The 27,874-nt window shown below is 34.6% G+C and overlaps 3 protein-coding genes across 7 annotated transcripts in view; 1 reads left to right on the top strand and 2 right to left on the bottom strand.

Annotated features, from left to right (window-relative positions):
- Positions 1-14,451, bottom strand: part of EMB1135 (RING/FYVE/PHD zinc finger superfamily protein) — a 28,953-nt gene extending 14,502 nt beyond the window's left edge. The window contains exons 1-20 of one of the 3 annotated variants that reach the window (XM_088120605.1): positions 13,780-14,451; positions 11,583-11,648; positions 11,285-11,458; positions 11,069-11,199; positions 7,504-7,580; positions 7,027-7,208; positions 6,771-6,848; positions 5,906-6,038; positions 3,731-3,791; positions 3,584-3,665; positions 3,274-3,402; positions 2,969-3,112; positions 2,763-2,862; positions 2,556-2,687; positions 2,283-2,353; positions 2,029-2,201; positions 1,808-1,901; positions 1,114-1,211; positions 894-1,029; positions 531-637 (exon numbers count right to left, since the gene is read on the bottom strand). In XM_088120605.1, coding sequence (XP_087976731.1) covers positions 531-637; positions 894-1,029; positions 1,114-1,211; positions 1,808-1,901; positions 2,029-2,201; positions 2,283-2,353; positions 2,556-2,687; positions 2,763-2,862; positions 2,969-3,112; positions 3,274-3,402; positions 3,584-3,665; positions 3,731-3,791; positions 5,906-6,038; positions 6,771-6,848; positions 7,027-7,208; positions 7,504-7,580; positions 11,069-11,199; positions 11,285-11,458; positions 11,583-11,648; positions 13,780-14,226 — 2,615 coding nt within the window. In that variant the 5' untranslated portion in view covers positions 14,227-14,451. The remainder of the gene's footprint in view (positions 1-530; positions 638-893; positions 1,030-1,113; positions 1,212-1,807; positions 1,902-2,028; positions 2,202-2,282; positions 2,354-2,555; positions 2,688-2,762; positions 2,863-2,968; positions 3,113-3,273; positions 3,403-3,583; positions 3,666-3,730; positions 3,792-5,905; positions 6,039-6,770; positions 6,849-7,026; positions 7,209-7,503; positions 7,581-11,068; positions 11,200-11,284; positions 11,459-11,582; positions 11,649-13,779) is intronic. The other 2 variants (XM_088120604.1, XM_088120606.1) reach the window with 2 other exon arrangements.
- An 835-nt stretch (positions 14,452-15,286) lies between these two features.
- Positions 15,287-21,473, top strand: RGLG4 (Ca(2)-dependent phospholipid-binding protein (Copine) family). Its single transcript, XM_022293966.2, has 11 exons — positions 15,287-15,739; positions 18,270-18,354; positions 18,451-18,591; positions 19,386-19,499; positions 19,574-19,671; positions 19,761-19,840; positions 19,972-20,077; positions 20,167-20,294; positions 20,558-20,693; positions 20,808-20,864; positions 21,077-21,473. The coding sequence occupies exons 1-11, from the start codon at positions 15,509-15,511 to the stop codon at positions 21,161-21,163; spliced, it is 1,263 nt and encodes a 420-aa protein (XP_022149658.1). The 5' UTR covers positions 15,287-15,508; the 3' UTR covers positions 21,164-21,473.
- On the bottom strand, positions 20,931-23,191 carry LOC111018036 (centrosomal protein). Of its 3 annotated transcripts, none has more exons than XR_015789295.1 (3): positions 22,917-23,191; positions 21,830-22,091; positions 20,931-21,647 (listed from the first exon to the last, which is right to left on the bottom strand). XR_015789295.1 is itself a non-coding variant. In XM_088120730.1 (3 exons), exons 1-2 carry the CDS (start codon positions 23,115-23,117, stop codon positions 21,891-21,893), a joined length of 402 nt encoding a protein of 133 aa, XP_087976856.1. In that variant the 5' UTR covers positions 23,118-23,191; the 3' UTR covers positions 20,931-21,647; positions 21,887-21,890. The 3 variants fall into 3 exon arrangements, 2 of the variants coding, with proteins under 2 accessions (XP_087976856.1, XP_022149659.1); XM_088120730.1 differs by having other exon boundaries at positions 21,887-22,091; XM_022293967.2 differs by lacking the exon at positions 20,931-21,647 and having other exon boundaries at positions 21,658-22,091; positions 22,917-23,190.
- Positions 23,192-27,874: the final 4,683 nt, after the last annotated feature.

Below are 27,874 nucleotides of genomic sequence, written 5' to 3'. Positions count from 1 at the left end.
GAAAAAAGATAGTTCCAAGAATTTTTCCTATGGAAATATATGAATATAGACACGAGAAAATACATTATAGAGTGTTCAGAAGTTATAGGTAGTCTCAGGAAGATGTCTAAATGTACATAATGTGGAATATATATATACACACACACACACATATACAAAATAAACCTTTACAAAAACCATACTAAAAAATAGAGATGGGCAAAAGTGAGAAATTAATAAATGAGATGAATATTGCACCGAATGGGTTTATTGTTCATCACTGACTATATCTGATATACAAGCTCTCTTTTTTTCCTTTTATATATCGGCGAGTATCTGGAGTATCTGGACCAACTTGAACGCAATTCGACTAATTTTACAGGACAACTGCTTGACCCATAAAATATTAAATCCGAGAATGTAGTTAAGCCCATTCCCACCAAATGAAAACCAAACTGACGTTTAATACTCTAATATTTAATACTACCAAAACACACACAATCACAAATTCAAAAAACGAAAACCATACAAACCAGTGGTATCAAAAGCACCTGTATTCGGGTGCTGAAGCTTGATTAGAGCGATGAGTTCGTCCAAATTGTTGAATTGCTCTATCAGCACTCCAAGGGAGTTCTAAAGTAAAATGAACTCTTCTTTTCTGTAACACAAATGCCAAAAGCTATAAAAAATTGAACAAGACCATAAGGAAGCAATTATCTATAAAAATAAATGATTAAATATAAATATAATAATTAAATATAATTTTTTTTAATAAAAAAACCTTAAGAGTACAACTTAATTACCCGCACAAATTCAGTCACTTGTGATAAAGTTCAACTTATATACATACAGACTCTCAGCTAGCCCCAAATGAAGAACAAGATTTTCCGAGCAGGTATACATGAGAGATAAACCTGATTTGCAGCTCTTCTGTCTGCTTGCAATGAAACACCAGCTGATCCAGCTTCAGAAATGATAGCAACCAACTTCTTGCCATCCATAAACAGTTGCTTCTCATGCATATTGACCATCTCCATTGTCACCTCCTTCCTACACATTAATTTAATTATGATAAAGCTGAACTGAGTAATAAATAACATTTTGGAAAGAAAAACAACAAAATTGAAAACCCACGAGTTCCGTGGCTGGTAAGTAACACCCTTTCCATTGGGAGCCCTTACAAGCATTCCCCTTCTTCCTGTTATTTCAGCAACTTTATCAGGGCCTCCAAGCTGCAGCAGAATCATATCGATCATCAGGAAAAGTAATTGGTCACGAGATTACGGTAACAAATGGGCATTTATGCATACATATATGCTGGTATACTATACTGCAAGCAGGCACAAAAATGTGGCAAGCAAAGAGCATGTGTGGTAACAATAATTCCCATTTTGTCACAAAACAAAGACTCACCCCACCCCCACCCCCACCCCTAGAGCGGGGAAAGCATCCAGCATTCCAGATTTCATTAAGATAAAGCGAAATACAAAAAGGCAAAAAAAAAAAAGCCAAAGGCCAACAAAAACTATAATGCCAGAATTATGATTTACAAAGCTTAGCAAGAAATCTTGGAAGTTTGATGCAACAAAGAACTGACGAACCACTAACAAAAGGAAACAACCAGAAACTTATAACTGAATTGCTGCAACAGGGAAATAACAGTGGCCTGATAATTAGGAAAAATCTATAAAAGGTTGAAATAATGAAAATACACACTTAAAATGAAAAGAGAGTTTATAAATAAACACTTTTTCCAACCACCCTGAAAAACACCAGAGAAATTTCATCCTTGCATGCTACCAAGAGAGAAATACGATGCAACAATTACCTGGTCAATAATATCATCCAAAGGATTGTTTGGAAGATTCAATGAACGAATAATTGCCAACAAATTAGACTTCCGATCTGAAGCAGCATCATACCTAATAGTAAGATAGAAATATAGCTTCAGGTGAAATATACGGAACTGAACTCCTGGGAGTAATAATACTACCAGCAGTCCTCACGTCTACAAAGGGGGAAAACTAACAAAATATGAAAAGTGAAAACCTTTTCAAAAGTTCAGCTATAACAGCTTTTCTTTCTTTAAGATACTCATCTGTCTTTTCCTTGCAAGAATTGCATGACCACTCTGCAGTTTCTATATCTAACAGAGGAGGGTCGAGACAGGCAGGATGAAAAAGTTGCTCACAACAGGAACATCGAAGTAATTTTTTCCTTTCCTGGGAAAATGAGGTGTAAGCCCAACAACACAGTCGTTTCACTCAAGGTCTGAAACCATCAAACTATTTCAAGGAACTTACCTCTTCAGTATTGCAAATCTCACAGATCTGAAACTCATCATCTGATTCGGTAGATTCAGGAGCAGAATCAGCTGCAAGAATAATATTTCAAAATAAATAAAATAAAATAATAATAATAATAAAGTTGTATAGAAAACTTTAAGCAATTTTGGGGATTTGGTCCCAACAATAATCATTCATATAGCACATATAGGTAGGACATAATCATTCATATAAACTAGTCCAATAGACAAATGTACTAAATCCATCACAAAGGACAACCAAATAACCCACTTTCAGATTCTTCATCACTTTCGCCATCACTTGCAGGTTTCCATTTTGCAGCTTTCCTTACCCTCCCATTTAGTGAAATTCCAGGAGTTGCAGAGTGTCTCTTCCTTTGAAGCTCCTTGACACTTCCCTCCTCTGATCAATTATAAAACATCACAAAATTAGTGGAGAAAGGAAGAATAATAATGTGACGACAAAAACCACACGTACCAGGGAGAGTTTCAGGCTTTTCAGGCAAAGGATAATTTTCTTCCACAAATTTGAGCAATAGTTCTCGAGGTCCAGAAACAAAATCATCAAGTTCAAGGCCCTGTACAAGACAATTAATAAAGATCCAAATTAGAGAGTACAATATGCCATCTCGAGAGCTTTATATGAGACAATAATGGATGATAACATAAAGCTATGGCACAGACATATTTTGTCACAGCTTCCTCAGTGCGCGCCTCTCCAGTACTTTGCAGGCCAATGACAACACACTTGTCTTCCAATAATGCTCGCTTAGCTAGTCTAACAGTAGCAGGAACCTTGGCAGACATACACATATGCCTGAAGAAACGCTACAAAAGCAGGAGGAAAATTTGAAGTAAAAGAAATGATATGGAACATGCAAACTTTAAAGAACAAATTTCATTGTAGATTAAAATTAATTAAAGTATAAATAATTCAACTTAAAGAGAAACAGACTTCTAGAGAAGAGCCAAATCAAGACCACACATACCTGATGGCTTGCCCAAAATAATCGCCAAAGTTGATTAGTGCTAGGCTTGTCACTAGTAACATACGCACTCGCTGTCATCAATTCTACCCGCAACTTGGCCCAAAATTCAGCTGCTAATGTATACATTTCCTGAGTAGGACATAATTCGACAGAATCTCAAGAGTTCATTATAAAATGCAAAAAAGAAAGAAAATAAATCGGAGTTCAATTAGAAAAGAGATGGGAAGCATTACACGTGCCAGATTCCTATCTAACTGAAGAAAGTCAGGTTAACTTCATATAATAGTATATTTATAAAATTAGAGGATACCATCATCTCAGCTTCTAATGGTGCTTCGACAATTTCAAATTCAGCTCCTCGGTAGCTAAGTGTGCGACATAAATACATGCCCCTGTAAAAGAAATACCTAGGTGAGTAAACTATCATAGACTTTGAATAAATAACCATAAACCTTGCCTTGCTTTCATGTCCATGGCAACAAGTTCTAGAGCCCCAACACCCCCTCTTTCCAATGCACCTGCAGAAAATATTTAACAGGATTTTTTTATACTGATAAGGAGAGAGAAAATCTAGTTCTGCTTTACACTTCCTTGATGCAATGAAGTTGCAAGAGTCGATGTAATTTTTTTTTTTTTTTTTGGAATAAGAAACAGAAAATTTTAATAGAGAAAGATATTAAAAAATAATAGTCAGTGAAGGCAATAAGGCATCTTCAAACTAGAAAAAACAAATACTTGTAATAAAAACTCCCCCTCGAATATAAACGAGCAAAACATAGAACTAGATCTGTAGCAACCCTTACAAAAAGGCTCATGTTATTGCCTGAACATCAGTAACAACAGTTAAATGGGATTCAAGGCTGTTTAACAGTACAAAAAAATAATTTCTTCCCAAATTGATCTGTGTGGGTGAAAATCTTATCATTATCAATGCTTCAAGCATAGTAAAGTAAGAACAATGAAAGAAAGAGATATAGCTTAATATAAAGGTCATATGGAAGTGTTAATATCTCACTCAAGGCACATGATAGATATATATGACTGTATGCATGTATTGGGGAAATGGGGTTCTGAAGATCTCCAAATACCAATTAGGGCAGTAGCTCCAAGGCTGAGGACTCCAAACATGCCTAACTAAAAAAGTCAATTTTCTAGATAAGAGACGAAACAAAATGACACACGTAATGCATAGCGTAGGGCATCCCTGTTCATCTTTGTTGTCGACTTAAGCCCAACATATTTCCTAGGTCAAATGAATGAGCATAAAGCCATAAATATACTAGATGGCGATATATCAGTTACAGAATCTATCAGTCTCCTCACACAGTTCATGGTCCCTTTTCTTTTTTTTATAGGAAGCAAATTTCATTGATATCATGAAATTACAAAAAAGAACCCTATCCAATGAAGTTACAAAAAAACTTCTACAGTTGGATAGGAGAGAATTCAAGCTGTAGTTAATGAAAGGATTTACATATTTGCACCACGATAAAGCCAAACTTCAAGCTGTAGTTAATGAGAGAATTCAAACTTCTCCAGTTCATGGTCCCATGACCAACAGTTAGTAGAGAAGTGGACAAAGAGGAAAAAAAAACCATGCTTACAGAGCAGAACTATGCAAATACACAATTCAAACATCCTTATTTTATAGTGTGCTTGAATGATGTTAAATGGCTCAAACCCAATGAATAATGTGTAATAAAAGGGATAAAAATAGTAGTCTAATTGGTTTAGTGAAATCCCATAGCAAAAGATTCACTTGCAATAAGTTAGACCTTTTAGAGCATTAAATACTCACCATCAACAAACCAGTTTGATTTTGATGCACTGAAATGCAATCAAGAAACGTTCACCTAGGTGATAGTTGTGTTATATAAGTCACAACTATCACGTTTTAACAAACCATTATCTCAAACTCAATAAACGCTCTTCTATGTGGTCATTTGGTTCCTCCCCGAGACAATGACTTTATACCTCAAATCTTTTTTTATCACCGATACCAGGTAAATGCTTTGTGGTTAAATACCATGAAGACATCTTTGAGAAATTTAGTTAGGAGGAAACAAGAAGAATTGAGGGAAATCAATGACGATCATATTCGCAACTTTTAAGAGCTAGTAAATTATGTCGCCACCTCCTGGAGTGCATCACCTAAGATAACATAATTGAAGTGTACTTTGCAAACCCCCCCCCCCCCCCCCCCCCCCCCACCCAACTGTGCTGCCTTGTTACTTAAATATCTTGAGTAATCAGTTATTAACCTAAATAAGAGAAGTTCAAGAACACGGTAGATTTTTGGCTTCCCTTTAGTCTTTCCATACAAGAGAGTTTCATACACTGCTATGCTTTATTATTGCAAACTAAAGAATGCTTTTGTGATCTCCATAGCCTTGTGGGTCAAGATCCCCTTAACATTCTTCATACATTTCTATATATATATCTTAAAGTTACTATCTTCCATAATTCCACATGCATATCAATAATTACTACATGCAACTTATCTATAAAAGCTACGAACAAGCATAATTCCTCATCCATATCACCTGGACAAGATAAACTTGATTTTTTTTACAAGATAAACTTGTTGCAAATAGATTTACTTCAATGTAACTTTTTTCCAACAAAATCACACCTAGAAAATCTCGGAAATCAATGAAGGAAGTTCCAGCTCCCCAAAGCCCAAGACGAACCATATAACCCATATTGCGTGGCTCAGATGCACCAGTGGCTGAGCAGTAAATGATGCGAGCTTCAGGAAGTCGATCCTGTGAATTAAAACAAGCATATCACCAATTAAGAAGAACCAAGGGAAGAAATATTAAGAGTAATAAAAACATTTATAGTTTTTACATGAAAACATATGTCAACCAAATGCAATGGGTTCTAACCCCTAGGATCGCCTACCTAACATACTAAATACTATCCATGTTTCCTTACAAACATTTCAGAGTGAGATGTTCAAGGAATTTCAAAATGTAAATTAAATGGTGAAAGACTAAAACAGTAATAAAAACATTTATAGTTTTTACAAGAGAGAGACACCAGAAAACAAGGACTGCAAACAAACAAACGTGAAACCAAAAATCGAAGATAAACTTGAGATAAAATATCTAAGCACAAGCACCCAAACGTGAGAAATTAAATGCGCCCATCTAAGGATTGTATTGAATGATCAGGATCAATGAAGGTTTAGTATTGGTTCCTGTAAAAAAAGACAATATCCCCCAAGATAAAATTTTCAGGAAGAAATGCTAAATCATGGTGAGAAAATTTTGTCGAATTCAATGAAACAAATCTATAAAATCAGAGCTAATGATGATAGTAGAATTTACAAGATTCATATTTCTTGAAAACAGTAATGCTAGGTCATGCTCACTTCACTACAAACCTAGAAATTTTGATAAAATAACCACACCAGTAAATATAGAGGATAAATTTTAAAAAAATAACATTCTATCATAGTAGTATATGCAAAAGAGATCCATTATAGGGAAAACCTGCAGCTCTAGAACGGCTTCTCCTGTCCTAGTTGGCTGGCTTCCAGCTTCAGGTACCAAATTTTTGGCTTTATGGCACTGTAATGAAGCTATTGACACTTAGAAACAAGGTTATTGAACCCACTGATTTATTTTTTTTTTGTAAGAAACAAAATGAATCCCCTGAGCATTTATTGCATGGATACTATTCCTCCAAAAAAATTTGTATATAGTCAACAATAACAAACAAATCTAAGAGGAAGGTGAAATTTAATACCTCGTCAAATATGACGAGACCATCAAATCCTGTTCCACACCACTGAACAAGCTGCTGCAGGCGAGAACGGCCTCTCTCAGAAGATGCTATGAGGCTGCTATACGTCAAAAAAACAACTCCTTCTCTAATGCCCATGGACTTCGAGTCAAGCTTTGAATAAGGCAGCTTATTCAAAGCATGCACTGCAAAATGGTGGAGGGAAAAGAAAGATAAATGTTTTATTATAAATCAAAGAATAAAAAAGTATTTAAAGTCTCCATCTTTTTTGTTGGGCAGGCTAGTGGTAGTGTAAGCTTTTGCAGTTCCAGTAATTTGTTTATGTGTGTGGATGGAAGAGATCATTGGAAACTATGGTATTCGGCAAAATGATTTGCAGTATTCTATTAATAGTACAATAAGCGTTGAAACTTATGGTGGTAGTTCAATAAACATTGCAAATTATGAGTTTCATGTTCCCGTGAACTGATATATAACTACCTTGAATGCATGTTGCACCTACATCATCTAAGTCTCTCCTAGCATCATACTTCAAGTCTGAACCAACAGAAATCCACCTGTGCGAGAATGTTAGAAACTTAAGAAGATAGTAAAGCACAAATTGAAAATACAAAACATCAAGCACAATGCAGCACAAATTTAAAATTTTTTATTTAAAAATAACATTTGAACAGGCTAGTGTATTACTACATGTATTTCACAGTTACTTCATTTCAATTGTCTCTGAGTTATTTATATAAGAAACTATACTTTAATCGATAAGATTTTTTTTTTTCGGATAAGAAACAATGAAGAGAAAAAAATGAGAAAACAGCCTAGGAGCAGAGGGTGGAGGTTACCCCTCCCAAGCACTAAACGCTAACAGCTTTCCAGTCATTAATAATTATAATGGAGCTATAGTTACAAAAGAATTTCCTGTGGTTTTTGCACCACTAGGAAGAACTAAGAAGTATGATGTATATTGTCACAAAAAGAATCCACCAAGGACCTTTTTCCTTTCTTTCCGAAGCAACCACAACAAAGCACAGGTCACACAATTCCATAGGATATTTGCTTTCCCTCTTAGCAAGGAGCCACCAAAATTTTCCGCAATCAAGTGTGTTTACTTTGTCACACTATGGTCTTCTTCTTTTTTATATATCCGTGAGTGTCCGGACTAGCTTACGCGCACCTAGACTAATCTCACGGGACAACCGCCTGACCCTACAACATTTGGTGCCGGTAAACACAGAATTACTAATTCCAAAGGTAGGTGGTCGTGGGGTTTGAACTCACCCCCTCTTAATTAACCCTAGTCCCTTTGGACCAATGAGTCACCCATGATGATTACTATGGTCTTCTTTTGATTATACAAAATTGGAAAGTCGCAATTGTATAGATCATAGGGGAGGGTTCTCTACCCTCCACCTATAGGTTGTTGTTCCCTTTTCTGGGCTCTTGGTTCTTTGAATATATCTTCTTTGTTTCTTATCAAAAAAAAAGAGTTATCTACTTTGTAGAGGAGGCAAAGGGATAACCCAAACTCCAGTAGTACAAAAGACCAAGCCTTGTAAGCAAAGGAGCAATGCAAAAAAAAAAAAATATATATATATATATATGGTCCACTTATTCCTCATTCAAATTACAAAGACAGCAAATAGAAGGGGCGAGGGGCTAGTAGGGAAAACGCCTTTAGAGTCTCTCTGCAATATTTAGGCTTCTATAAAATAGGACCATAGAAAGAATTTAACTTTCTAAGGGACCTTAAAGTTCCTGATGTAGTTCACAATAGAGGCCTTCGGCCTTGCCATGGGAGAAGGAAGGAGGGAGAAGCCAATTTTGCTGAGTAGAGACCACCGACTCTATCCTTCCAAATCATTTTGTCTGCCCTTGCCCTAAGGAAAACATGTCTAGTTTATCTTTAAAAATGGCCCATCTAGGAAGCTCTCTGTCAAACAAATTCCTTCTAAAGCCTGAGTCCCACGGATGAGCTTCTTCCACTCAACAATCAGCTATGAAGCAACCTTTCTTAGTAAATAAGGTATAAAGGTCTAGGAACAAAGTAGAAAGGGGAAGAGAATCAAGGAATGAAACTAAACAGAAAAAATAAGAAGATGATGACAGAGAAGGAGAAAAGTATAAGGGGCACAAAAACAGAAGAAAAAAAATAGGGTATCTAAACAATTTAAAAATCTAAGCCCAGACGGGCCATACCTTCTCATCTAAAGATCGTCCTATTCCACTCAAGTTAGAGTCTAGATACTCCAATAAAACACCCAAAAACAAAACAAAACAAAACAAAAAGAACAAACCAACAAACCTCTACAATTCTAATTAGACACCAAACTAATCCCGAAAACTTGTAAGAACCTATTCATATCATATGTGAGAATGGACGACACTACAAATGTTTAACTACTGAGATTGGAGACACGAGGAGGCTGAACTTTGAAAGAGATGGTGATTTAATTTCTCAAGAGAAACCAACCAAACAAAAAAATTACCTTTGTTGGAATTTTAAACCTCCACTATCTAAAAGGGGCTAAAGATAACAAAAGATGTAGAGATAAGATAGGAAAAGAAGCCATCACAAGAAAAGAACGAAATGGATTCAACACCCAAACTATCTCATCCCTGAAGCTATGACTAAGACACTAAGACACCAAGAGACTAGAGAGGCATTCTGAAGAATAAGAAAGAAATTGAAACCAAAGGATAATCAACTCAAGCAAACAGAACAATGAAATGCCATCAGGGCGTGGGCGTCCTTTTATTTTGCAGAATGCAAAAAAAAAAAATTAAATTAAATAAAATAGAGAAAGGATCATCATAATCCAAAGATTCTCCAAAATGAAAATAAGGGGTTTATTCCCAAGAGCAAAGCAACATGAACAAAATGATACTGATACACAAAAGACGTATTTCCTACCTTTTTAATTCCTTCCTAAATATAGAAAACATGCATGATCAGACAAAAAGTGATACATTTAAAAGTTTTCCCATAACTTGACTCTAGGCGTAAATCTAGTTTGAAATATTTAAGGAGAACAAACTTTAATTTGTTTTAATCTCACAACCAGAGTACACCTATCTGATCCTACCACATTTGGTTATATGAAAACTCATAGGATTTTAGATCTGGTGTAAACCAGTAGGAATGGATTCAAAGATACAAAATCTACTCAACTAGGAAAAAATGAAAGCTTAAATAAGAGTCCAAATAACTAACTCTAACTTCCTAACTAAAATAATATCCAACGGCTATAAGGCTTTAACGGTCATAATAGACAAGCCTTTATAAGCTACATCAAGAGGTTGATGGCTACCATAGTTTGAACTTATTCTCTCTAAGCCCCTCCACCTTTTCACTAGCCCTAATGACCACTTTCCAACCTATGGTAGTCAAAAACAAGATTAAGAAAGAAAAATTTATAAAACAAGTTATATAAATAAGGCAAAGGAAAGACAAAAAGAACATACGAAGCTTCGTTGTTCCCTCATATTAGCTTCGGGCCTTTCCTACGTAGCTCAGGTGGAGGGCAAAGAAGGCCCCCTCCCGGAAGGAAAGAAACAATCCAAAGGAAACTAAAGAAAACGAGAGATTCTTCATTAAATTGTTTATAAATCCAACCAAGTAACTAGCAAACAACCACATTCCCCAAGCATTCCAACTATATGATAGCCCATTACAACAACCAGCCTAACCACATAACTATGAAATAATATTATGAGGTTGCCGTATCTACACTGACCACACTAGTAGTAATACATTTTTTATGTAAATGGTAATAGGTTGATTTTATGAGACTTGTTGTCCTATCTTTCTGGACATCATTTCCTTTCTAATTCACATCTTCTTCTTTTCAAAAATAATATTAAATTTTAAAAAATAGGTCCTATCTGTCGCATAATGAGAAAATCACATCATGCGTAAGACTGAGACAATGACTAATTGAAACAATAACTGGTGGGCAAATGCATGTAATGACACTCTTGTTTCTGCTCATTGAAATTAATAACAATTCAAGAAAGAAGATAATAGCAGGGATTGCAAGCAAAACTTTACAATGCTTTCCTCCTCCCATGGTTCCAATTCTCCCATAATAAACCTGCAATGGTCCGACCTTTACCAACACCGGCTCCATCTCCAATAAAGAATCCTGCCCTGGTATCATTTGGGAGATGGTGCATATGTCTCTGTATTTGTAGTCGACAGTTCCTTAGGAGTGAAGAGAAAATTTAAATTATTGACCATAAAAACATCAACTATCCATAGACCAACCTGAGAAGCATAAACCAATGTCTCAATTTGCAAGCATGACAAAGCTTTTGAATTTTCTAAGTCGTCCTTGACTTTTAAATCATAAGTGGGTTCAGGAGGCTGCACAGCAGATAAGGAGGATGTCTCCACAACTGGATCTGTGTGGGGCAGTCCTATGGATAGCTTAGGAGGGTGCTGCACAGAATGTCAAAAACACAGCCATCTGAGAGCAAATCACAGCTCTGATATTTGAAAACAATGAATAAAGCCCAAACCAAATCTTCCTGTAGTGAAGTTACAAGAGTTTATTATTACTCACATATTCTGTAAATGTTTCTCCCACCATACCACCTTCATCTTCTTCTCTTTCCACTTCAATGGCTACCTAACACATTTCAACTCATAAAAATATTGTACACTTAATGAAAATGCATCAAACTGAAATTTTGGCACCCATTTGATTATGCTTGGTCGATTTTGAGATGGCCATCAAATATTGTAAGAAGCAAAGGCAGAGCAAACTTGCTATAATTTAAACCAGTGTTTTTAAAAATATACACACATATATACACACGCATACTATATATATAACACTAAGAATCAGCATGAAGCTATAATACAATGAAAGTAATGGATAAACCATCAAACACAAACAAATTTGAGGAACGTGAAACCCATCGGTCATCAGTCAAAAAAGAGCACCAAACAGAATAGTAAAAAAGTTGCATAAGAAAACAAAGAGTCACAAAATCATAAAAGTCATTCAACAACAAATTTCAAGTCTTTCAAGGACAAAAGGTCCACAAAATCATAAAAATAAATTACAAAATCACATTGCAATGACCTCAAAATTATAACTAATCATCTCCCTATCCGCATTTTCTCCTTCATTAAATTTGTAGCTCTTTTCGTGCTTCTTCACGTCTATGGAAGAGGAGATTTGAGTGAGAATGTTAACAAAAAGATATTTAGTTTTTATTTTCCATTTTTTATGGGAAATATATTTTCATTGAAATAATGAAATTTATAAAAAGGAGATGGAAAGCCGAAACTTTTCATTCAATTTAACTCTCTTTTAATTTAATTTAACACTATTTAATACAAATCTTGCACTTAAGCAAGCAATAAGCGGATGCTCAATGAGGATAGTCACCTTACCTATGCCTAGGCAAGAAGCATCCCTCAGGCGTGCTTTTTGAGACTTCTTAAAACAGTGATTTAAACCCCAGGGGAAAAAATTGAAAGAAAAACACAAGGATGTATAACAAAATAGATATGGAATGCTATTCCCATTATTGGTCTCAAGCAATCATCTAAAACATAAACACTAGTTAACATATAATGTTATTGACATTGCATAGGACCGGCTGGAGACAATGCATGTTTTTATGCATAGACTGCTGTTATTATTTGCAATCTACATTCTCAACACACACACACACACACATACATAAGCACAAAGAGTTTGCTCCACCATCTTAAAAGAAAATAGTGATATCTCCCACCCGCTAAAAACCATGAGTGGTCATATAGGGCATGTAGCCAAAGGAGAGAGCAGATGTGATGCAACTTAGGAAAGGAAATATTATTGATAAGATTCTGCATTCAAAGATACAACTAAGGCCTTTAAATAGGCAAACAAACAAGGCTCACGGTAACTACAAGTTACCAAGGGGTAAACTAACTAATAGAATTAAAAGACTTAAAAGCAAGCAAGCTAACTTATAACGGGTTAGCTATATCAAGATGACTCATGCGACTAACCACTTATGCGTTACTTGGTCATTGTTAAAAACAGGTAATGGCAATACCATCAACCAACTCTACTCCCGTTGATATTATTTTAGAAAGAGTAAAAAGAAAGCTAACTTGAGGTATCATGACTCACTATCACTCAAGGAAAGACAGAACTGTGGCAATTTAAGGTCGCCGTCTAGATAAAAACTTATATTGTTGAATCCAGGAAACAATGAGCCGTTGGTTAACTCACTAGTATACCAAACAGGAAGCAGCCTTTTACTAAGATGTGAAGGGCTTAACTTTCAACGGCAAACACGTTGTCTTGGACTACTAAAATGGGTGGATGTTCTTTTTCCTGAAAAAATAAAAGGATGCTTATTGCTAAACATAGACTATTTAAGCCTTGCTTATAAATTCGTTAGTGAAGGCCAAAAAGGTGACGAAGATAGATTGTTAGCAGCTGTAAATGGCATAACACAACATAATGTTTTTCGAAAATGTGTGGTTATTCAGAAGGGGGGTTTTTAGTGGTACCTCAGAAGTTCATTTATTGCCAACTTAGGATTTTCCAGAGAGTATGAGCAAAATGGTAGCGAGCATGTAACGTGCAGTGATAATAAAGTACTTAAACTTTGAACCTCTTATCCAGCTTCATACAAGTTCCAAGCAAAAAAAAGATAGATGGTTGCAAAATCCCAGCTAACAGCCGGGCCAGAGTCACCGTAACCATATAAAAAAAAAAAAAAACAAATCGATAAAAGCAAATAAATGGAAACCTCGTTGACTTCCTCAGGAGGCGGCCGGGACGGGAAGAACTGGTGGAGCTTAGAGACATCGACGGCGAGGTCAACCGCGCACTGGGGACAAACGAACCTAGTTAAACCATGAGGAACATTAAGCAGGGCCTTGCAATTAGCGCAGGGGAGCTGCATCTTGGTAGGATCAATGCCGTGAGCAGGGACGTGGTGTATCGAGGGAGGAGGCGGAGGGAGCGGCGGGAGCGGCGGCGGCGACGGCGGCGGAAGGGGCTTGGAGTGGGCCCTAACTATGAGCTCAGGAGGCAACATCTGAGGCAATTGACAAGATGGGCAGAAGAACTCAGTGTGACCAGACGCCACCACCAAAACATCGCGGCAACCGGCGCAGCGGACCTGAACTCCGGAGCCGTATAATGGTGGTGGCTGCGGCGGAGCCAGCGACGGAGGCACCGACGATTGAGTCATATCATGCCGTAGAATGGTCCAGTGGAGGAAAAATGGTGGATGAGAGGCTTGTATGAATGGAAGAGAGTTGGAGAATTAGAGCGCGAAGTTGGTTTCTTTGACGTTTGGGTGTTGGCGGGGAGTGGGGTGGGGTTTGGTTTGCTTTCGAAGATCGTTTCGATCCTGCGCTGCGCCCAGAAATTGAAGTCTTCTCTCTCTCTCTCTCTTCTTTCTTCTCTTTTTTTCACTTTTTCTTTTTCTTTTTCCTTTTTTCTTCCGAATTCTGAGATAATTACCGCGGGAATTACTGTGGCGTTTTTTGGCGCGGAGCCCATTGGGCCGCTGTGCTCAGAACCTGAAAGAGGCCCATTTAATAAGCCCATAATTTCTTGTTGGCCCATTTCAACAGAGTGCCCACTGGGTGAATCAGAAATTGTCTGGCAATTATGTGTATATTATATCGTTCGGTCTCAAATGTTTATGATTATATATTATATACTGTTTAATTTTATGTTTATAGACCTTTTCACATTTTAAAATAAGCTTACCTTATACTTTATATTTTATCTTTCCTTACCATTTATCTTCCCAAAGGGATATAAGCGTTTTATATTCTTTTTCCGACGTCTTTCAAATATACATAATTTACAAACCATATTTTACCTCATCTAATTCCAAAACTTTTGAGTTTATTGATAGTTTATTCTCAAAGAAAATTCAATAGATTCGAATTTATTCCTTTTTACACCTGGATTTGAATCTTACATTGTCATTTTCTCTCCATTTAATATTGATGTCTAACAAAAATTCAATAGTGATTAAAGAAAAAAAAAGGTTTGGCGAGTATAATGCATCTACAAGTACTATTTCTTAAAACCTCATTTGAAAGGTTCATTCTCACTAAGTTTAAGGGTATATTTGAAATCCATTGATTCTATTTGTCCAATTAAAAATTTATTATAAAAATTTTTAAATCACCTAAGTTATCATTTTAAAGTAATTTTTTAAAATCAATTATAAAGAAGTCTATTTTTTTCAAAATCACTCGTGACTTCCAAAAATCACAACTTAGGGTTTCTCTCTTTCCTCGAACCATCCGTTCAGCAAGAATCCAATTCCTTCCTTCTGCTTCATGTCAATTTCTTCACTGGAATCCCACTCATTCCTTTATTATTCACACCCGACCCGACCCGACTGAGTTTCAAATAATATATAAACCTGTAATGTAAGATATTTATACATTATAAATCATAAACATCATTTTCGGGCTTGGAAAATAATTAGCCGTTTTGCCGCCGGCTAGATGGGAACCTGGCTGTCGTCCATTAAACGGAGCATGGGCGGAGTACGCGGCGGCGAGAAGCTGGCCGACGGAGGGATAAGTGGGAAAACGGCCGCCCCGTGGACAGAATCGTCGGATAAGAAGACCGAGAGCGGCGGCAGCGGCCGTGGAAAGACTGCGCGACCTGAGAAGAAGCATCTTTACCGGAAAAAATATGGTTTCATCGCTGATAACTTCTCCTCCATCGATCAGGTTTTTCTTTTTTCTCTCTGGTTGGTAAAAAAAGGGGGAAAGAAAAGAGAATAGTGACTGTAATTATTGGGCGCGGGTGTGGTGGGTGGGACATCTTAAAGACGATAGAGTTGAGTGGATAAAGTGTAGGGCCTAGAACGCATAACCAATACCCTACTTTTAATAACTCTAATTTGCTCCATTATTTTGGTTATGATGAAATTTCAAACTATTTATTTTAATATAGTATGTTTAAACATTATTTTAATTCCATAATTTTAACTTTAGTTCAATTTTTTTCCACTTTTAAAATTTGTATTTTAGTTTATTTTTCTAATAACAATATTTGTTTTTATACTTTTTTTTCTTTTTTTTCCTTTTTTTCCTGGAATCTTTCCATCTTCGGAGCGCAACTTTCAATCAACCTCAAAGCCCTGCAAGGGATGTGAAGCCCTTCTCAATGTCTTCCACTCACCCAGTGGATCCACAGCTACCGACTCTTCTCCTCGCTCACGGAACTCCCCCAACCGAGTCTCAGGTCCCAGTCTCAGGTCAAGAGAGAAGAGCGATGGCATACCTTGAGTCACTCGCTTCCATTGGGCGAACTTTCATCGATAGCGTGTCCTTTTAAAGTGGAATTCATCCTTTGTTTTTTCCTTTCCATTCACTCGGATCTCTTCCGTTTCATCGATTTTGTCCTGTCTTCCAATTTTTGGAGATCTTCTTCCGTAGGTATATACCCCAACCCAAAAAGGTGGCTCAATTGCCTGGACATGAATTGGCTCCACGATTCCTTGGTGACGCCGGCCGAGTCCTGATCCGGGGAGGTGGCGCGTGATTTTCCTCCTTTTTCCCAATAAGTCGACGGCGTTACACCATTGGGAGAACCCGAGACAGGCTGAAATTAATGAATTTCCACGGTTGCCGCCGGCTAGCTAATATAATAGGGCGAGCAGCGTAATAGAGTCTCCAGGACGGACGACGTGAGTGAGAGCCCAGACCATAGCGGCTTTAGAGACTTCTCTCTCGAGCTACGCGGATGCCGTAGTCGCAGAAGCCGGATCAACATCATGACAACGGCATTCTGGAAACTGTTGGGCCAGCCACAATTGGTGTAATGTCTGGGTGCGTATGGCGGTACACTGAGAGCACCTTTCAATTACTTTCAAAATATATATTTTAATTCATATACTTTTAAAAAATTACAATTTTTATAATATTTTGATTCATATACTTTTAAAAAGCATTTCATTTTTTATCCCATTTTTTCGGTCATAATTTTAACCCTTCGCTTAGGGATGTACATTGGTTGATCGGATCAGTTTTCATGCCAAAAATCCGACCAACCAACATGGTGAAGCATTGTCAACCGAACCAACTATCGGTTCGGTCGGTTTTCGACAAATCGACTCCTTTTTTTCTGTGTTTTCCACGAAACTTTGGAGTAATTCTATTTTCCCATGACCTTTACATTAAAAAATAAATAAATAATCATATCCGTTGTTTTTGTGAACTTTTCCTTGAGAGAAAAAGAGTTGGAATTGAAAATTAGGGAAGGGAAGATAAGAGGAGAGGTAAGAAAATAAATTTGAAATGAAAAAGAACGAAAGAAAAAATAAATCTCTAAGTTGAAAGAGATAAGAAAGAGGAAACATACCAGGAGAGAAGAAAATAAAATTATAGCTGGGAGGTAGAGGAGGTTGAGAGATGGGTTAAAAGAAAAATGAGAGATGACGTATAAAACAATTATAAATAATTAAATAAACAAAAAATAAATGGTCATTCACATCAATCACGTGAATGACAATAAAAAAATGTTATAAAATCAGCTTGAGTTGAGATTCATGCGTGAATCAATATCTTTCTTTTTCTCAGGTCAGTTTGGATTATATTTTTCTAACCAACTTAGGTCCTCGAAGTCAACCTTATACCACTTATAATATATATATAGTATAATAAGTTAGAATTACGTATTCACAACTTTTTGATCGAAGATAACTATCTAAACTACACGAGTCATGAAATTTAAAAGTTATTTGTCCGCTCAAATTGAAAAGGGGTACATTTTGGAAAATAAAATTTTAAAAAAAAAAACAACTAATTTACTCTCTAAAATTTTAAAATATCTATGCTTGTCACTTAACTTAAAAAAAAAAAAAAAAGTTAATTTACAAAAACTAGTTTATTCTCCAAAATTTTCATCCACCCACCCAATATTTATTTCAAATCAGTTTATGTAGTTCAATATATTTGTACACATCCTTAGATATACATATTTGAAATAACGGTTAGGGTTATGTTCAAAGCGAACAATATCTCAGGGTACGGTTATTCTTAACAAATGGTATCAGAGTTCGGTGGTACTTTGTTCGAGAGGAAGATTGTTAGGTACCATTGTGGATATACGTGGATACCGTTATCCTTAACAGTAACATAGTTCATCCGTAGGAATTTGAAATCATCCGCAGAATTTTCCCACTTCCCACTAATGTGCTGCTTCTATTTATGTTATTCATTTTAAGAATTCAAAATTCAAAATTTGACTGAATAGGTTACGACAGCCTTGAGAAGAGAAGGATTGGAATCGTCAAACCTCATCGTCGGAATTGATTTCACCAAAAGCAACGAGTGGACAGGTCTCTCAAAATTCAAACTAATTCTCATTGTTTGTTCTTCATAGTTCATAACTTCATATCACGTTTTTGCCTAAAACGACGGCATTTGGCGCCCAGGTAAAGAATCGTTCAACAATCGGAGCTTGCATGCCATTTCCGATACTCCTAATCCGTACGAGAAGGCTCTGTCGATTATCGGGAAGACTCTGGCTCCTTTCGACGACGATGGCTTAATCCCTTGCTTTGGCTTCGGCGACGGTAACCTCAGCTCTTCCTTTTTTACATCAATTTAATTTAACCTTCTGATTGTTATAGGAAAGTTTGAAAAATGATTTTAAATAATGTGATTTAAATTCAATAAATTATTATACATCTTTTATCTTATTTGAGAAGATAATGATTTAATATGATAATTAAATTTGTTTGTTGGGATCTCACTAAAAGAAAAAATAATATAACAAATTTTACTAATTTATAATTTTAATTTTAATTTAAAATAAGACAATGTTAAATGAGAAATCGTTTATAAAGATTGTGGATTAGAATAAGCCTCTTAAAAATGTGTGAACCGAGATGATTATGTCATTAAAAAATTACATATTAGATGTCATTTAATAGTATTAAAAAAACTATTTCATTTAATAACCAAAAACACCACTTTCACATATCTACACATCTATTCATTTGATTTGTCACGGCGTCTTGATTGGAGGTATATATCAATTACCGCTAAACTATGCTTGTTTAAAAAAAAAATTTTATCATTTTAATAACCAATTCATTTTTAGTTTTATGTTTTAAAAAATAAGCTTAAAAACATTATTCTACGCATGTATTCAATTGATTTGTCGTGAAATTTATGTGGACATTTTCAAAATATATGACAAAATTTGAAAACGGTTTATTTTTTACATTTAGTTAAAAAAATCAAATAATTTCCAAGACCCGGTGAAAACCTCGCTAAATCATACAAAAGAAAACATAATTAATTAGAAAACTAAATTAGGGAGTGATAATCCGATTTATTTGGTGTTTCATTGCCTTGGTGACAGCAACGACACACGATCAAGAAGTGTTCGGGTTCCACAGTGACAAATCGGCATGCCACGGGTTTGAAGAAGTTTTGGACTGCTACAAAAAGATAGTTCCAAACGTTAAACTTTCAGGTTAATCCGCCACAGAATAACAGTATCTCTAATTCTATATCAAATCAAATGTTAATTAATTTATTTATTTATAGGGCCAACTTCTTACGGTCCCGTAGTTGAAGCCGCAATGGACATCGTGGACAAAAGTGGTGGCCAATTTCACATTCTGCTCATTATTGCTGACGGACAGGTTCCATTTTCAAACTCCTCTGTTTCTTCGTCTGTTGTGTTTTTTTCTCAACGATTGAAACAAAAAAAATGAATGTTTTTGTTTCAAAGGTTACGCGAAGCTCCAGCACTGACGATGGTGAATTGAGCCCTCAAGAGGAGAAAACCATTCATTCAATTGTGGAGGGAAGGTATAAAAGATCAAAGATGTCCTTTTTTCTTTTTTAATTTGATATTGGAGAAAAAAATAATTGTTCAACATATTTATATTTCTCAGGCGCACATATAGAATTAAGATTTTCATGTTGTAATTTTCATCCAGTGGATATCCACTTTCGATTATTCTTGTTGGAGTGGGAGATAGGCCTTGGGACGACATGAAGAAGTTTGACGACAAGATTCCAGCGCGGGATTTTGATAATTTTCAGGTTTCATACCAGAATTCCATGTTCGACCTTGATCAGTTCAGTCAAATTTTATTGTACAAAATCAGAAATTTTCTAACAATTACGTGCAGTTCGTCAACTTCACTGAGATAATGTCCAGAAACATCCCCACGCCTGAAAAAGAAGCAGCTTTCGCTCTAGCTGCACTTATGGAGGTTCCTCTCCAGTACAAAGCCGTCGTAGAAATGGGTCTTCTCGGGTATGGCTTACTCTTCTGGTACTTTTCCTTCCGACTACTTGGTAGAGGGTGTTTTGATCCTGAGATCAGCTGGAATTGCCATTTTCTAAAATCATGTATATATCATTGTCAAACGTGACATTACTATTTTAATTTTAAATGAGAGTGATATTGTTGGACAGCTAAATACAAATGATTTTAGAAAGTTACATAATTGACTGTGACTATGTCAAAATCACTCTCAAACATGTCCTAACTTTGTTTGTTTTTGATGTGGAGCCAAGACATGTGACAGGAAAAGCGAAGCAAGTTATTCCACGATCCCCACCAGAGCTCTATACTCGACCTGCACGGCTTATTCCCCAACCAAGCAACACCATCTCGACTTTGGCCTCTACTACATCCGATGATCGAAACCAGGTATGTTCTAGTACGGGACTTTACTCATGGGACATTGCTTTTCTTGCTTACAAATTTTGGGATGGATCAAGTATAGAAACAATAATTTGTTTTTGTTTTCGAACTCAAATGCAGGTCTGCCCCATTTGCTTGACCAACGGGAAGGACTTGGCCTTTGGATGTGGCCACACGGTAAAGAGTTTGAACTGGCTAATATCTACAGAACATCTTTTGATTCATCAGCCTTTCATTCTCTAGTTCAAAGAAGTCACGTAGATTATAAGATAATAGGCATAACTAAAAAATGAGTACATTCTATGGATCTTTTCCATCAAATTGTCTACCGTTCATACTAGTTGCAATCTCTTAATACAAACACATTTACTAACATTCAAACATTGCAGACCTGCAGAGACTGTGGATCGAGATTGTCCGATTGCCCTATATGTCGTCAGCCTATCAGAAACCGCCTAAGGCTATATCCAGGGTGATCAGTGACTGCACCAGGGTCATGGTGAGATACAACATGCTTGATGTCCATGATAATAAGATAGATATGATGTACAGGAATCGAGGATTTAGCGATTAACAAAAGTATGTTGTTTGAGCATGAGAATCTTATAATCAAAAGTCTAGGAATGTTCTACTTCTAGGTGTGTGTGTGTGGGAACTCTGTGTACATAGGAAAAGCAATGTGCTCCTATGTAAGCATAAAGAAACCGTAGTATTATATTGACTAAAAATTTCTTGTGATGCAAACAAAGATCTTAATGCATAATTGCACGTAAGATTTGCACTGAATTTGAAGTTGAGCACTTATCATTAATGTTTTCTCTTACCATATTCATACCCCTCGAGAAGTTCCAAGCAGAGTTCCCCTCCACCATCTTCCAGAGTAAGCATAGACTCTTAACCACCACTAGTTGTACTAATCAAAAGCATCAGGAGAGTTGATTGAAACATAAAAGCTAATAGCTGCAAAGAATAAATCAAGATTTGATAAAAATTTCCATTAGCTTCACAAAGCCTGTCAATGAGTAGGACTAACTCGTGGTGGTACTGGTAACATAAAGCATTTGGAACAAACAAAGCTTCTGAAAAGTTAGTTGTTACATCATACCAATTCCATACAAAGTTGAAGTTTTCAGAACTTATACCATTACGATGTACCCAAAAACAGCAAGATCACGTTCCAAAATCTCACCAGCACATACCCACTTATTTATTTTCCTTCTTGATCTTTTGTTCCTTGTCAGCAGCATCGTTGCCTTCGGTTGGGATTGGTTGAATTCTCACATATGGCTTCCTTGTCAACGTCTCTCCCTTCAGAGCAGCAACGTAGCGATCGTTTGTGTCCTCTTTCCTCTGCAGCTCGCCAAGATATTCTGCCAGTCTCTCCCGATTCACTTGCCCCATCATCTGAATTTCAATTTCCAGTAACAACACCACAAACTTATTAATCCACATGATAAACAATACCTGATGCACTCTACTCAGCTAAAAAAGCTACTGCAGCAGAAAATACGGCATATTTAAGTTCTGACATTCCCATGAATTCACAAAATATGGCCTTGTAAGAGCACTATTGGTGGTTAGATGAGCCAAATCTCAAAAGGTGGAAGCAGCTCGTGAAAATATATCATGGAGAGAAGTGTTGAAATACATGAAAGCACCATCCAGCAAATTGATGCAGCTCAAATGACAACATGCAGGAGAGATTAACTAGTGTGAATAAACAAATTAAACGCCATATTCCTATTACAGATGGCATGGCCTGAATGAGGCGGCATTTCCGAACAGCAAAATCTTGCAACCAGCTTACAGCATGTGAAGCAGTAGAGTGTAAGTGAAAATAACGTCACATCACAGGCACACTGGTTTTACTTTGTCTGATATTCCTTTCTTGTTAAAGCAATTGTAGATGAATACTTATATGCCAAAATTTCTTCGAAATGTTAATACCGTAGAAATTAGAGGTCTGATCAAGAATAACAGATCAATGAAGCAGTCAGCTCAAGCAAACAAAGAAACCCGCCAAGTTTTCCGTCGAAATATCGGGAAATTCCAAAGAAACAAATCATAACTATCGTGGCAGAGCAAGATGTTGAAATTAAACACGATCGGACGAAGCAGACCGGAATTTCAGACGGAACAAAAAATTCTCAATTGGAGAAACTTGATCGAGAATCTGTCGAGCAAAATTGAGACAAAAAATGGGGCGTTGGAAGAGAGAAAGGGGCATACGAGAGATTCGGGTCTAGCATTCTGGCGGAGGCGGGCTTCGAGTTGCTCGTTGCGGGAATTGGTGGCTTGCATGACGCAGTAGCCAATAACTCCGGGAACGACGCCGCAGACGGTGGCGAATGCGAAGAAGAAGGGCTTCGAATCCCTGGTTTTCCTCACTACCCATCTCCACGTCTCGCTCTTCTCCCACAGAAACGACATCCTTCGCCTTGATCAAGCCTGGCAGACGAACGCGGGACTGGTAAAACCTATATCCCCAATAATCACAAATTTTGCTAAATATATAAATTTATCCTTAAATCTTTAATCTTTGGGTAATTCTCCATTTCGTTTTTAACTTTTTTAAATTCTCAATTTTCCCGTTTTCAATTCTATCGAAACTTTTTTAACTTTCCTTAACCATTGTTTGATGGATTACATGTCATATCCACGATCTCACTTTGGGCTAATTGATCTATATATATATGAATGTATACAAATCTCCACTATTGTTATAAAATTTACCAACTTAGGTATAATTCAAATAATTATGACACATTTTTATGATATAAAAAAAGTCGTAAGTTTAAATTTAACTCCAACATATTGTGTTAAAAAAAAAATTGTTGAGATTGACAGTTTGGCTAAAATAGTATTTAAATCTCATTACACCAATAACATATATATTATTTGAGTAGGTAACGTGTCCACATGCCTATATATGAATATAATGATAATTTAGTTACTCAAATTTTAAGTTAACATTTTTTATTCATTTCATTTAAAAAAGCTTCTTACATGATTATTAAAGTTTGGAGAGGTAGATGATCACTTTTAAATTTACTAGTTCGATACCTCGTGCAAATACACGAATATTTTCTATTTAACTTAATTTTACAATAACATAAATAAATGAGAAAAAACAATATTAGTATAATAATAACAATAATAAACAAAAAAAGAAAAAAATTAAGATGTATATATACAAACTTCATTAAAATATAGGTACTTTACTAATTTAATCATTTAATCTATGAATGTACTTAAATTGCATTGTTTCGTACCTCTTAAAGAATTTTATATTTGATTAAGAAATGTATAAATACTTTAATTTTTTATTTTAATGTTATTTTATCTAATTTTGGTCCATTATTTTTTAAAAATATTTTGTTTGTTTATTAAAAATTCTAAAAAAATTTCAAGCTAACATTTTGTTATATATTAAATATTTTAGTTTATACTAATTTAAATTCAAGTTAGTGTATTCCAACTTTTTAGATTTCATACAAATTATTGTACATAATTAATTTATTAATTTACTATTTACAATTAATTAAAACTTTATGACCTTACACAAATTTTTTTTCAACAAAATCAACATGAACTTGTAATAGATCAATACATTATTATATTTTCTAAAAAACATTCTAAATACATAAAACACTAATTATAAAAGAACAATACAAAACAATAGTAACAAAAAAAAAAATCAAAGTTTATTAATACACTAATCTAAAATATGTTGATGCTTAACAATCACTATTATTTTACCTCATAAATTATGGAACGATGATCTCGCAAGCCTTTGATTCAAGATATATTGTCGACACATGTATTCTCTATGACTTGATGAATATGTCGTCAACATGATTTTGAGATGTTTTTGATATTGAATAATATTTGAGAGCAATGTTTTGAGAGAATTAAGTGTTGTGAAAAAATAGTAAAAGAAAGTATGTTTTTATAGTATTAGGAGATAAAACGTTACAAAACTCTTGTAATTCTATTATAAATTGTAATTAAAGAAAATAATTTAATTTAATAGTGTGAAAAACCTTTTGTATTCTAACCTTGTTTAGATCATGGATATTTATTATTATATTATTATTGATAATTAATAATCAATAATTAATTTAATATTTATAATAAATTATTAATAACATAATTTGTAAATTAATAAATTAAGAAAGGGACAAAAGCGTCCAAAAATGTTTCTCCGAGATCCTCCCATTTTAATATAGTATAGATATACCAAAACGAGTATAGATCAGCAGTATGAATTCATGACATATATCTCCCATCAAGAGGTTGTGAGTTTGATCTTCATCCTAGATATTGTACTAAAAATGATTATGGACTGCTCTGAATGTCATTTTTTTGTTAAAATATGTTTTAATTTCCCAGTAATTGATTAGAATAATACTTTGTATGTCAAGTAATACTTTGCCGTTTCTCAAGAAAAATAAATAAGTAAATAATACTTTGTCCATTAGTGGATATTATTATACATTTTACAAACTATAATTTAAACTAATCAATAATTAACCGCCTTCGGTCAAACTACATATCTTATTATTTGCTCTAACTCTGTGAGTTGAAATTGTGAGTTGAAATTCTTACCATATACGGGAAAAACTAAGGATCCATTTGATAATAATTTTAATTTTTTGTTTTTGGTTTTTCTGGTTTTAGTTTTCTATTTTTAAAAAAACAAAAATCATATATGTTTGATAACAATTTTTTGTTTTCTTGTAAACCATATATGTTTGATAACAATTTTTTGTTTTTTGTCTTTAAAAAACGGAAGATCAAAACATGTTTGATAACCATTTTTTATTTTTTTGTTTTTAAAAAGTTAGAAAATTGAAATAGCTATAGAGAAAAATTTATGTAGAGTAGAGATGACAATGGTGTGGGTGCGAGTGAGGATGTTCTCCCCCATTCTCGTGCTTGTAAAAATTTTTAGTCTCCATCTCCACCTCGTTCTTGGTCCGAGAGATGTTATCGGTTTTATAATTGTTTTTAATTATTTGTATAATTTAAGTATAAAAAAGTGTAATAAATATATATTAATTATTTAAAAAATGGAATCGGAGATAGATACGGGTCGGGACATGCATTTCCTATCTTTGGGACCCGACCCTGCAGAAATTTGTGTCCTCCCCCTAGAGACATGAAAATAAATAAAAATATTTAGAAAAAAAAAGTTAAAGAAAAAAATAGAAAAATTGTAGAGCACACAAATAAAGTAGAGAGGAAAATATATGTTTTAAAGGAAAAGAAACGATAAAGAAAGAGAAAAATTATAGTGGAAACAAATTTAGTGATAAAAACAATATCCAAAATATAATTTTTAGATAAAAATAAATAAATACAGAGACAAATAAAATTTATAGTGAAATAAAATTGAGCGAGAAAATAAAATATAATTTTCAAATGAAAAAATAGGTTACGAAGAGAAAGAAAGGTTATAAAAGATGAAATTTTAGAGGAAAAAAATTTAAAAAAAAATATTAAATTTTTAGATAAAAAAATGAAACTGGTCTATTAGTAAAAAATAGAGAAAAATTTGGAGAGAGATAAATAATAATAAATATTCAAAATATGAAAATTTTAGAGAGAAAAAAATAGAGATAAATTTAGAAAAAATAGAGTGAAAAATAAATTTGAGTAAAAAAAAGTTGCGTATGGGAAGAAAAAAATCAGATTTTGAAAAACAAAAATTTATTTTTCAAAAACTACTTTTTTTTCTTTAAATTACATGGAATTTCAAAATTATTTTTGAAAAACAAAAAATTGAGTTGTTTATCAAACAATCATATTTTTGAAAAATTAAAAAACAAAAATCAAAAACCAAAAACAAAAAACGAAATGGTTATTAAACGGTAACAATCATTAAAATTTTGATGTTATTTGTATTTTTTTCATATAGTTGTTATGCATGTGTATTATAAAAATAAAGTTGTTAGACAATACTATTACGTGGAATTAGAGGGGTTAATGGATTGAGTTGAGATATTTTTTAGGCTCGACTAATTATTTGGATTGTAAAATTCCCTGATTTAAATAATAAATCAAACTCAATGCAACCATAAAAATATTTAGGTTGGATTGGTTCGTGTTATTTGGGTCAATTATTTAGTGTAATGTATATAAACAAATATAATATCTTAACCATTTATTTATATATTATCGTCTAATATTTTTTTTTCAGATGTATTATTGTCTAATATTGAATTGATATTATAAAGCAATGTTTATTTATATGGTAAAAAATACACTAACAAAAAAAACCTTAAAAAAAATTGGTTTGAGAGCCCATATAGCAAGAATGTCAAACAATTGAATGAAGTAAAATTAAAATAAATAAAACTTAAAAGGTTAATTTGGTTAAACCCAAAACTCTGGTAGGCGAACCATTGAACCATTTTTTTTGGGCCAACGAGTTTTATGAATACCCCTAGTAGAACGACAAGTTTTAAGTTGTTTAAAGTTGTTGATGCGTATTATTGTGGTCAAGGTCATGCGTTAACATTGAGCTTACATGGGCTATGACGTGGTTTCACTAGCAACCTACAAACGTAACATTTGCATTGGTATGATGCTCGATCACGTACACTCCACGCTTAAGTTATAATTTAATACAAGCTGGTATCAAGCCGAGCTTAGTAGAAAGTAATAGATTGCGTAAAACTTGGAAGGCTCGACTCCATCTTTTATACGAGGGGAGCGTTGGGAACCGCGATTGAGATACCTAACATTCAACTGAATTTTTGTAATTGGAAGATCCTATAGTAACACATTTATCATTCCACGAATTTCAACAAACTTTATGTCAATTAGAATCTTCCATAGATTAGAATTGAGATGAACTCTAGTTCAAGACCAGTTGACATTTCTTCTTAGTCTTGCACATGTCAAAGTTGAGGTCTAGACATACGTACCCTTTACGGGGAAGGCCACATGTTTTCCATTGGTTTTGATCGGACAAAAATCAATTATGGATAAATTTGAACTTAAAAAGAATAATTGACCAGACATTTTATTGAACAGATGATTAAGAAAACTAAGCTCATTATATTATGGATTATAGATACCAATTTATACTATGAAGTAACATTCTTAAAAAAATCTAAGAAACGAGAAGATTTTCGTTTGTTTTGAGTACCAAGACATTTTGTTATTCGAACAGTGTCGAT

The sequence above is a fragment of the Momordica charantia genome, assembly GCF_013281855.1.
Source record: "Momordica charantia cultivar OHB3-1 chromosome 2 unlocalized genomic scaffold, Mcharantia_2.0 BLBB01000002.1, whole genome shotgun sequence".
NCBI classification, from domain to species: Eukaryota; Viridiplantae; Streptophyta; class Magnoliopsida; order Cucurbitales; family Cucurbitaceae; genus Momordica; species Momordica charantia.
This window is presented reverse-complemented; position numbering and strand designations above follow the sequence as displayed.

Excerpts from the sequence above, each read along its gene's own strand:
- RGLG4 (XM_022293966.2), top strand. The coding sequence starts at position 15,509 with ATGGGAACCTGGCTGTCGTCCATTAAACGGAGCATGGGCGGAGTACGC. Across the intron at positions 18,592-19,385 it reads TTGCTTTGGCTTCGGCGACG|CAACGACACACGATCAAGAA; the intron begins GTAACCTCAGCT and ends CCTTGGTGACAG. Across the intron at positions 19,672-19,760 it reads TCATTATTGCTGACGGACAG|GTTACGCGAAGCTCCAGCAC; the intron begins GTTCCATTTTCA and ends TTTGTTTCAAAG.
- LOC111018036 (XM_088120730.1), bottom strand. The coding sequence starts at position 23,117 with ATGTCGTTTCTGTGGGAGAAGAGCGAGACGTGGAGATGGGTAGTGAGG. Across the intron at positions 22,092-22,916 it reads ATGCTAGACCCGAATCTCTC|ATGATGGGGCAAGTGAATCG; the intron begins GTATGCCCCTTT and ends ATTGAAATTCAG.